At 34.7% G+C, this 12,363-nt stretch overlaps 1 protein-coding gene across 32 annotated transcripts in view; it reads right to left on the bottom strand.

Annotated features, from left to right (window-relative positions):
- The window catches only part of BCAS3 (BCAS3 microtubule associated cell migration factor), a 520,381-nt gene that overhangs the window by 430,957 nt on the left and 77,061 nt on the right, over window positions 1-12,363 (bottom strand). For all 32 annotated transcript variants that reach the window (XM_088802094.1, XM_074320579.2, XM_074320576.2 and 29 more), the window contains exon 7: window positions 7,612-7,684. In XM_088802094.1, the coding sequence (XP_088658220.1) occupies window positions 7,612-7,684 (73 nt within the window). The remainder of the gene's footprint in view (window positions 1-7,611; window positions 7,685-12,363) is intronic.

The following is a 12,363-nucleotide window of genomic DNA, read 5'->3' as shown; positions in this document are numbered from 1 at the left end:
CCTCTTTGCAATACTACCATGTGAAACATATGCTGTACTAAAATGTCAGGAGAGATGGTCTCGTTTTAATAAAATGTTGGGCTAATTTTTCTTCCCAACAAGTTTAGAATCAGTACAGAAAATAAACCTTTCCCCTAGAGCTTCTTTTTTTGCCTTCCCAGCATTCTCTGACTTAAAAATCTTTCAAAGCTGAAGAGAAGATCCTTACATCTGGTAGCAGCACATGATCGACTATTTTAAGCTTTAAGCCTTTCCATTTATGATCAATATTTTAAAATATGTATATTTTAAATATGTATACTAATGTATATTTATGTATAGAATAAAAATATGTATATGTATTTTAAGCTTTAAGCCTTTCCATTTATGATCAATATTTTAAAATATGTATATTTTAAATATGTATATTAATGTATATTTATGTATAGAATAAAAATATGTATATGTATTTTAAGCTTTAAGCCTTTCCATTTATGATTAATATTTTAAAATATGTATATAATAAAATATGTATAAAAATGTATATAATAGGATTTTCACATAAGGTACCACTAATATTCACTGTTATCTAAGAACATACCGTAATATATTAATAAGAGGCAAAAGCAAGCAAAGTGCAGATAAAAACAATACAACACGAATGTTTCTACAAATGTGTTGTGCACGTATATATGGCCATCTAACTCTGAATCTCCAAATATCTTTGAAAAACAATACATATGAACAAGGAAAGAAATGAAATCACTCCTAAATCACACTGCGGCATAACTAAGAGAGAAAAAAAGCCAACAACTTTAAGTAACATTGGTGGCTGGGGGGGGGGGGGGGTGTTGCATCATAAATATTCAATAATTGGCAGAGCCTTCTTCTGAGCTGACCCAAAGAACATGTGCAGAACTAGAGATGCCAATCAGAGGAATCACATCAGACATGAGATGATGATGTATCCTTGGGAACTTAGTGGTAAAGCAAAGTTGAAGAAAGCGGAAGAAGGTAAAGATCTTATCAGAAAACCAGAGGAAGAACTGAAGCCATTGGCTCAAGGTACAACCACAACCCCTAATCTTTATGGAACTGATTGTTAATGCTGCCCTAGAAAAACCATACTGAGGTTATCATGAACAAAAAAAGGAATAACAATATTTACACAAAACTGCTGGAAGAAAAACCAGTTTTATCTTAATAAAAATATCCCCCAAAATCCCACAAAATAGAAAACTATAACATAATTACCCAAACATGCATGCCTCACTTAGTAACTTAAATTTGTTCCTGAAAATTCTGCCACTAAATGAAAAGGCATTAAGTGGAAAATCATTTCCATTCCTTTTAATGGCAAAAACTATAATGAGTTCTATCCCAACCTATATTGTCACATAGGGAGAAAAATATGTTAATTGAATACTGCAAATGAGTTTACACGACAAAAATTGTAAAGTAAATACAGATTATACTTTACCACTAAAGTAAATCTACTCTCAGGTGGGCATTCAATATCAGAATCAGAAATGTTTGATGAGAATTATCTTTTCCTTGACATTATAAGACTAATTTAAAAAAAATACCACTTGACATAGCCATAAAAGAGGAATGTTTGTGTGAAATAAAAGAATAAGGTGGAAGATTGACTGCTGTCTCATAGCTTGATAATATTAATCCACCACTGGTTTCACTCTTCATTTAATTATTATGTACAATTTCAGTGTCTCAAATATCATGATTACTTATGACACAATGCAATTTCCTAGAACATACAACCTGGTCAATAGAGTGAGCTAACGCTCAAGAAAACACTTTTTTTTATTCGACGTCTCTTTCCAATCCTCTTTATAAGACCATCTTTTGTTTAATTATTAAAGCTTTTTATCTTCTCTCTGATTGATGGAAAGCTAAGGAGCTGCTGGAAAAGCCATGTATTGGAGCACCAAAGACTGGAAGAATGGCATAAATATCTTTTCTGTGTCTGCAGAAGTAATACCAGCCCAAACTGTGATTCCATCAGACCTCACAAACACAACAGGATGAAAAACAGTCAAAATGGAAACTACTTATTAGTATTATGTAAGGACTCCTTGACATTCCAAGACTAAAGGAAACGCCCTATACCTATTATCCCAAGCAATCTATGTTCTACTTCTATTTAACATAACGCTTATTTCCTTTGGATACAAGTTGAAATAAAGTTCTTCGGTAACACTTCAGGACTGTGAAACTGCTTAACTTCCAACTAAATAACTCCAGCTTTAGGTCAGTGGCTACCAAATACCAGCCCCATGGAATTCTCCCAACCCAAGACCACCTTTTTGGCACTTTGTAACAAAATTGCAAAAATATTAACACTGTGAACTAACTGTATTAAATAAACAGTCCTTAATTTTTTAACAGTCCTTAATTTTGAAATTAAGTCTTTAATAATTCTGTTTAGTTATTAAAATTATTTTGCTTTTCTTCATGATAAATTTAAGATGATAACAGTCATTTATATGTCTTTGGTTGTCAAATTTTTACTGCTTCTGATTATTAAAATCCAATCTTGGAAATATAGCCATAGAGGTATATATTTCATAAGCTATCAGAGATCACCAACCAATTGAAATAAAGAAATTTTCTCACTCTTGTAAGAATTTCCCACCACCCGATGATATATACTGGGAGGCTCTGAACAAGACTTCCTTTATCTGTACCTGAGGCAGTTAAATTACATGATCTTCAAGGTTCTTTCTACTTCTGATATTCTATGATTCTTTCCGTGTAAACATCACATCCCCAATCCACATAATGTGTATAACATAATGATAGTGTATTGGATTAAACATTCTTCAAGATCTGCAGTCAGCTGTTGAATAAAGTTACTCTTTTTCAATTATCCATAATACCCAACAAGATCCTAACCGCAGCTATATTACTGGAACTGTTTAGTATACAGAATACAATGAACTTTAGCTCCCTAAGAGAGTGTATATTCCTTAGTATACTGTCCATGCTTCGCCTCCCTTCCTCAAATTATTCCACAAGGCACTGACTTAATCCCTGGATCAGTAGCACAATAAACATTATATCCCTCCAAGATTTTAAATGGCTTATCTGGAATTATTATGGAATAGTGTCTGTCTCTCTCTCTCTGTCTCTCTGTCTGTCTGTCTGTCTGTCTCTCTCTCTCTCTCTCTCTCTCTCACACACACACACACACACACACACGAATGAAAGAAAACATCATTAGAATATCAAAATAAGTGGCATTTTAATGATTGTCATGAATGCAATAAGAGCCAGTAATTAAATTTGTGGGTTAGAGTGTAATGTGTTTATATCTCAAAGATAAAACATGAGGAAGAACTGGGATTATTTCCATAGCAATTCCCCCTTCTTTGAAAATCTATACTGCGATTCTTTGAAAAAGCACTATAAATTTATAAAAATGAAAAATTATACATCAAAAAAATTTACTGACTTGTCCCAATAATTAAATAAGCAGTATTAATTATAAAGAATATAAGCAATTGACAATGTCGAAATCACCTGCTGCTCAATTAAACATTTTCCAGGGAAATAGATGGCAAAAGACATGTCTTGTATCTCTCCAAAGGGAGTAGGAGATCCTAAAATTTTGTGCACCACTGGCGTTGAAGATGTCAACAACCTGGTTCAGTACATGTGGTTCCTCAGATTAAGAGATTTTCTCGGAATCTGGAGATGAGCAAGTGAGGCAAAAGCCTGGACCCACAGCTAACTGGGATTAACCCCGTCATAGCTTCAGTTTCCTCGTGTATAAAGCGAGGATGATACCATCTCCTTCCCAGGTATGTTGTAAGATTAGATGATGTTACATAATGGAAAATATTTCACAGACCTGGTACATTGCAGGCATTGAACATGCCTTCCAGTCCTGGTGTTCTATTAGCATAGTCAACAAGCACATAAAAAATAAAAAAAAATTTAAAAAGTCGTGGGGCAGCCAGATGGCTCAGTTGGTTAGAGCACAAGCTCTCAACAACAAGGTGGTCAGTTCAATTCCTGCATGGGATGGTGGGCTGCGCCCCATGCAGCTAAGATTGAAATCGGCGACTGGACTTGGAGCTGAGCTGCACCCTCCACAACTAAATTGAAGGACAATGACTTGGAGCTGATGGGCCCTGGAGAAACACACTGTTGCCCCCAATATTCCCCAATAAATTTTTTTTTTAAATCGCGTTATAACTTTCTTTTAAAATCATAGGATTTGGGAAACAGATTCTTACAGAATTTACCTATAACTAGGTTTGTCTGTTGTTATATTCAGCTTTGGAGTTACTAAAAAGTGCTAGTGTATTCGACATCACCATCTGCTAACCTACTGCAAACACTTAGAATAATACTTAAGATACATACCTACTCACAGATCACTTGCTCAGATTAGAGAGAAATTTCTATTCACCAACAATTGTAATGTGACAAAACACAGTCCTATATGAAAATGTCCTTAAGATTGTAAACATTCTGACAAAGATGCTACATATTCATTTCGGCAAATAAGTGAAAACAAAACAAGTCTATGTAATTTTACTAACAATTGTCACCCCTAAAAAAAGAAAAATTAAAAAAAAAAGAAAATGAGTATTTGCCACCAGCCTCTTGTACTAGAAAGAAGGGTATAAAACAAGACAGAAAAAAGAGCATGCAGGAATAGGCAGCTTATATATGGTAATAACAGGATACTTTATCCTAGAACTTACAGTACATGCAAAGACTTATGAACTTAATTCAAAAGTTCCTTTGCATTTATCAATACTCATTATTAAAATAACCCAGCAAGTGATACAGACATACAGAAATCACTTGCCAGAACGATTCCCCTACTATGTCATAAATTAAGGAACAAAAATGAGAGGAAGAAAACGAATATCTACAATAGATTTTTTTCAAATAGGCAAATGCTATTTTAATCAGGACTATATTCATTGTCCCTGTGGTGATTAATTTTATGTATCAACTTGGCTGGGCCACAATAACCAGATTTGGTCAAACAGTATTCTAGATGTTTCTGTGAAGATTTCTTTTAGATAGGATTAACATATAAGTCAGTAGAATTTCAGTAAAGAAGATTACACACCATAATGTGAGGGGAATTCATCCAATCAGTTGAAAGCTTTAATGGGGGCGGGGGGGAAGACCTCACGGGAGGAAGTGAGAATTCTCTCTAGACTGGAACTGCAACTCTTCCATCTCCAGATTCTGGACTTGCCAGCCTTCACAACAATGTGAGCCAATTTCTCAAAATCTCTCTCTCCTCTCTCCTCTGTTCTCTCTCTCTCTCTCTCTCTCTCTCTCTCTCTCTCACACACACACACACACACACACACACACACACAAACACACACACACACACCCTATTGGTTCTGTTTCTCTGGAGAACTCTAATATAACCACACACCACCAAATTCATCCCTCAGTAACTGATCTCATCATCAACTATACATAATCACCTTACACCTTACCCTCCCTTTTTTAACTTTTTTTTAATAAAGTGATACCTCAACAAATGAATCCTATAAAAACAAAAAAATCTCCTTAATCATACAGTTAGCAGAGTTGATAAGGAATGAAACTCTTTCTAAAACTACAAGCTAAACTCAGCAGGTAGCTGAGTGCCTTCCACAAACACATCTTTTTGAGGGGCTTCCACAGGACTTCATGTACTTGAATAACAGAGAGCTAAACATTAGGAAAGTGAAATCAACAAAGTTCCACTTCACCACAGTAGCTTGCCCTCCCCTCTGTGGTTCCCATTCTCTTTCAGCTCCCTTGTCAACACTTCAGTTCCCTGATTATTCTGCTGACTTGAATATGGTGTTGAGTTCCTCTAGAAAGTCTCGTATCTCACTTTTTGTACTTCTTACACTCCAGAATTTCCATTTGGTTTTTCTATAATTTCTAACTCCTTGTCGAGATTCTCTATTTGTTGAGTCATTGTTATCATGCTTTCCTTTAATTCTAGATACATGCCTTGTTGAGGTCTTAGAACATATTTATAACAGCTGCTTTAAAGTCCTTGCCCGTAAAATTTAACATTGAAGACAATCAGGAACAGCTTCTATTACCTGCCTTTTTTTCTCTATATATCACACTTTCCTGTTTCTTAGCATGTGTCATAATTTTATGTTGAAAACTAAACATTTTATATAACATGGTATAACAACTCTGGAAATCTGTCTTCCTCCACAATGCGCAGTTACTAATGCCTCTGCTCAGTTTCACTTTTCTTTAATTCTTGTTTTTATTTTAAAGCCTAGTTGCCTGGGCGGTGCGCCTGTGTCTGTGTTGCTTAGTGGTTAGCCAATGATTCAACAGAGAATTTGCTAAAATACTCTGAATCAGTAGGGGCTATTATCCTTTTCAAAAGAATCTGTCTGGGGGTAAGAGAGCCCATTCAACATTCTGAGCATTTTCAAGTCTCCCCAGATTTCAGTTTCCCCTGGATTCTGTCATGGCTCTTTTGCACATACAGGAAGCCTCAGCTAACCCTGACTTTAGGCATAAAGGGCCGTGCTCTCACAACGCACATGCCTGCGAGACCAGAACTTCCATGGACAACGCTGCTGGGTGCAGCAACACCTGCCACGCCAAGTTGAATGAGTGTCTTCCAACCTCAGCAAGGAAAGTTCAAGTCCTCGTGACCTTCCTCACTCTTGAAGAATCAACCCAGGTGGAAGCGGAAAGGGTGGAGTGTGATGGGAGCAGCTCCAGGCATGAATGCCACAGATTCCCAGTGTTATTACTCAAAGTTGACCAGCTACTCACACATAAATACTTTTCAGATTGTTGGAAGCCACTGGTTGAGTTCCAGGGCACTGAAATGGTTGTGTTTGCTTGTTTTGCAGATGACCTTAGTTCTAAGTCACAAACCTCCATCACTCTAAGTGTACGTATACCAGATTGTGTTGCACTGCTATAGCTCTATTACCTACTGTGGAAGTCCTTACTCTCCTACATGCACTGCCAATCTTTCCATTCCTTTAGATCCACCATATGCTGCACCTTCGTCATGAGGCCTTCTCCCATTGATCCATGCACACTGATCTCCACCTTCTCAGAATTCCTATTACACATCATTGTCTCATAATTATTCTCTGTGTGCTATACATTGTTTTTCCAGCTACATTCTTAAATCTTTGGGAGAAGGAATTGTGGTTTCATGCTTTTGTATCCTTATCTCATACATGTCATAGTGTTGAGTACAAAGTTTGACCTATTTCAACCCAAAATTTTACACTTGTAACACATGGAGTCAAACCATTTCCCTAGAAAACCACAACCAATACCCCAAGATCTAATCATGTTATACCATTAACACATTCTTCTTCCCTCCACAACTGTACCCAAAATGTAAAGGACACCCTTATGAGCTGAAAGCATGTGACTGGTTGCCAAGCCTAATACCCATTTCAATCATCTTCCTTACTAACAAAACAATAATCATTTTCCAGCTCTCCTTGAAGGTAGGAGATCAGGATGAAGAGATACACTAACTGAAAAGACAGCAGCCATTTTAAGATCATTAGGAAAAGTTCCCCCTCTGGAATAACAATATAAATTTTTAATAGTGGTTCAAAAAAATTTGTTAAATTTCCTTACCCAGAAGATCCAGTGCTCTTACAAACACCAAGCAGGGGCCTTTTCTCAGCAAAGTTGTCACACTTTTGAGCACCTGATAAGGGACATAAAATAAAATGTAAAACAAAACTTTGAGAACTATTCTTATATATTTCCCATTATTTTCATGCCTTCAAAATATTTATAGCTGAAGAGAAGGTGACACGTTCATTATAAATTGATATAATCTATACACTTGACTGAGCAAAAAATAGAAAAGCTATAATAAAAACTATTTTTAAAAATTCAATTAGCACTTAAAATCTTTTTATAAAAATTAGCATCATCAATTTCAATCTTATACCCATCCCCATGACACCAGAAAAATCGCCCCCAACTCCACCAACTAATTACCTAGGACTAGTATAATCTTGATGTCAAAACAAAATAAATGTAGGACAGGACAGGAAAGTTATAAAACTACAGGCCATTCTCAATAGATATAAATGTAAAAATCCTTTTAAAAATATTAGTAAACTAATAGCAATGTATTGGAAAAAAAGTAAAATCTCATAACCAAGGTAGATTTACCCAAGTAATAGTAATAATTTTACATTACAAAACATATTAATGTAATTAATCATATGAATATTTCAGCAGATACAGAAAAAGCATTCAATTAAATTATATACTTAGTCATAACAACAAAATAAAACAACAAAAGTAAGTTTTCTTATCCCAATAACGATTATCCACAAAAGACCTACAACAAATATCACTGGCAATGTTTCAAAGCATTCCCATTAAAATCAGTGATAACACAATGTAACTGCTCAATGTAACTGCTCCCATTCAACGCTATACTGGAAGTCCTAGTCAGGATAATAATAAATGAACTCAAAATAATTACTATGAAACCAAAATAATAGCAGCAACAAGCAGAAAAATAAAGTCAGGAAATGCAAATGGCTCTGAACCACTAAAAAGATGCTCAACCTCACACATGAGAGAAATTCCACTTAAAATTATTGAAAAACTATATTGAAACTTGCTAATTTTTTAGAAGTGATCATGGTACTATGGTTATATACTTAACAGCCAATATCCTTTAGAAACAAATAATGAGATATTAACCAATAAATTGATCTGATATCTGGGATGTGGTTCAAAATATTCTGAAGGGAGGAGAATAGATGCTAATGAAACAAGATTAGCCATAAAATGGTAAGTGATGGGTTCTTGGAGATCATTAGACTATTTTTACTATTTTTGAATAAGTTGGAAATTTTCCATTTAAAAAGTTTTAACTATGTTGAAACACATTGACCTTTACCTAAAAGCTTCTCAAAAATTCCAAAAATTCTGTAAAATTCTCTGGCCATATCAATCAAAATTATAAATGTATACCCTTCAACAGAGAAATACCATTGCTAAGATTTCATCCTATATATACACTCAGCCATGAGGAAAACAACCTGTATTCATGATTATTCATTATAGCATTCGGTGTAATAGCAAAAGACTAATAAAATCCAGACATATAGTGTAGTATTTCCTACAGCTGTAATAGACGGAAGACATGCTCTATAAAAACATGGAATGAGATTGAAAATATAAAATGGAAAAAGGAAGATATACAATAATAGGAAGAAACAGAATAATATCCCATCTTTGTATAACAAGGAGAAAGATTTATTTGCATATATGCATACTCACACACTCTGTAATAATACATAAAAAAAATCTAAACTAATGGGTACCTATGGGCGGGAGAATAGAAATAGAAAAGATAGGAAACAAAAGTGGGAGCAAAGTTTTTATTGTATATATGTTTTATACTTTTTAGGTTTTTTTTAACTGTATGAATATATTAATTCCCCCTAAAATTTTAATTGCTTTTTTTAAAAATAAGGAGTCAAATGCCAGAAGTGGTTATTTCAACTTCTGGATAAGCTGATACACTGAAGACATGCATTTCATTTTATCCCTTCTGAAAATTCCAATAAGAGTATACTAAATCAAATAGGGTTAAAAAAAACATGTAATAACACTAACAAATTTGGAAATAGAGGAGTGATGACTAACTTAGCAGCCTAAATAAAAGTTCAAGACAGTCCTGGGGAAAAAGACAACCTGTGACTCAAACTACTTGACATATGATAATACCAGCTACATCTGAAATCTATCGTTATAAATTTAGGAGCTAATAAATGAGCTTGTAAGTCTTCTCTGGAAAATTTAACAAGTCAGTCCATAAAGAAAGACTAAAAGACATTGTCAATCAGAAGGTTCCAACAAACAGTACAACCGAAGCACCAGACAATAGAGTAAAAAGTTGACAATCACATGCACAGAACTTTCAATCAGCTGTTTAGTTTTTCACTTACAAATATATGCAGACAACCAAGGACTAACAATCATCTGCAAAAGAGGCTAACTCTAACCCAGAAATAAACCCACATAAACATAGATAATTTTCAACAAAGGAGCCAAAAACATACAATGGAGAAAAGAAAGTTTCTTCAATAAATGGTGCTGGAAAAATTGGAAAGCCACGTGCAAAAGAATGAAACTAGACTGCTCTCTGTCACCATATACCAAAATTAACTCAAAAATGGATCAAAGACCTAAACATAAGACCTGAAACAATAAACCGCACAGAAGAAAGCATAGGTACTAAACTTATGGACTTTGGGTTCAAAGAGGATTTTATGCATTTAACCTCAAAGGCAAGGGAAGTAAAAGCTAAAATAAATGAATGGGACCATATCAAACTAAAAAGCTGCTGCACAGCAAAAGAAACCATCAATAAAATGAAGAGGTAACCAACCAAATGGGAGAAGATATTTGCAAACACCGCCTCCAATAAGGGGCTAATATCCAAAATATATAAGCAACTCATACAACTCAACAACAAAAAGACAAACAGTCCAATTAAAGAATGGGCAGAGGACACAAACAGAAACTCTTCCAAGAAGACAAACAAATGGCCAACAGATATATGACAAAGTGCTGGACTTCACTAGCTGATAGGGAAATGCAAATCAAAACCACAATGAGATATCACCTCACAACTGTTAGAATGGCTATTATCAACAAGACAAATAATAACAAGTGTTGGAGAGGCTGTGGAGAAAAAGGAACCTTCATATCATACACTGCTGGTGGGAATGTAAACTGATACAGCCACTATGGAAAACAGTATGGAGGTTCCTCAAAAAAATCATGAATAGAATTACCATACAACACAGCAATCCCTCTCCTGGGTATCTATCCAAAAAAAAAAAAAATCTGAAAACATTTATCCATAAAGATATATGTACTTCAATGTTCACTGAAGCATTATTTACGGTGGCCAAGACATGGAAACAACCAAAGTGTCCTTTGATAGATGATTGGACAAAGAAGATGTGGTATATATACACAATGGAATACCATTCTGCCATAAGAAAACATGAAATACTGCCATTTGCAACAACATGGATGGATCTTAAGATTATTAGGCTAAGCAAACTGAGTCAGACAGAGAAAGTCAAGAACCATATGACTTCACTGAAATGCGGGATATAAAAATGAAAGCAACATGGGGTGGCCCGTTAGCTCAGTTAGTTAGAGCATGGTCCTAATAACACCAAGGTTGCTGGTTCGATCCCCACATGGGCCATTGTGAGCTGAGTCCTCCTTTAAAAAAAAGAAAAACCAAAAGAAACAAAGGAACAAGACAAACAAATAAACAAAAACTCATAGACACAGACAATAGTTTCGTGGTTAAGAGGGTAAGGGGGGAGGGAGGATCGTAGAAGAGGGAAAAAGGAGTCAAATATATGGTGATGGAAGGAGAATTGACTCTTTCAGAATTGTACACTTGAAACCTATGTAATTTTACTAATCTATGTCACCCCAATAAATTTAATTTAAAAAAGAAACACAAAAAAATAAAATGAAATGAATTTCATAGAATGAAAAAAAAAAAAAAAAGAGGCTAACTCTATACAGGAAGAAAACCATCAAAAATAAAAAGAAAACTATCATTAATAATTTCCAAGATCTGAGAAGCTATTTTAGGCATGGAACAATATAAGAATGCAATGAAAATGGACTCTTAGAGAATAAAAGAGAGCTCTTGGAAATTTAAAATAAAAAACTAGATTATATTTAATAAACTCAATGAAAAGGCTAGAGGTAAAAATTGAGAAAATTTCCCAGAGAGTAGAGCAAAAACCCAAAAAGAAGAAAACAGCATTAACACATACACACACAATACACACATTTACACGCACGAAGTGTGAAAGAACATTCTCAAGAGTGCAATATATAGATAGGAATTGCAAAAAGAGAGAAGAGAGAAACTAGAGAGTAAGAAATCACCCATGAAATATTTCAAAAAATGTCCCAGAACAAAAGAATATGAGTTCATAGGCCCCTTGAGAGTCTACCACAATGGATTCAATAGACCAACCCATAAAGTGTATCATTTCAGGACAGAAGCTTCTACAAGGCTCCAGGAGAAAAAAACAAGTTGTTTATAGGATCAGGACTTCTGTGGTTGCATACAAATAAAAAAAAGGAAGAAATAAAACTCCCTATTTGAAGATAACATGACTGATCCATAGAAAATCCCAAGGAATCATAACCAACAAAAAAAGCCACCTAGAACTAATAAGTAAGTCAGTTTAGCAAGGTCACAGGAGAAGAGATCAAGATACAAAAATCAATTGTATTTCTATATAGTAGCAATAGACATTGGAAACCGAGATTAAAAATACAATACCTTTTATAATTGCTCAAAAGAAA

Source organism: Rhinolophus sinicus, chromosome 12 (genome assembly GCF_057876585.1).
Source record: "Rhinolophus sinicus isolate RSI-liver-muscle chromosome 12, RSI-T2T, whole genome shotgun sequence".
In the NCBI taxonomy this organism is placed as follows: domain Eukaryota; kingdom Metazoa; phylum Chordata; class Mammalia; order Chiroptera; family Rhinolophidae; genus Rhinolophus; species Rhinolophus sinicus.
The sequence above is the reverse complement of the archived record's forward strand: the minus strand, read 5'-3'. Positions and strand labels throughout refer to the sequence as shown.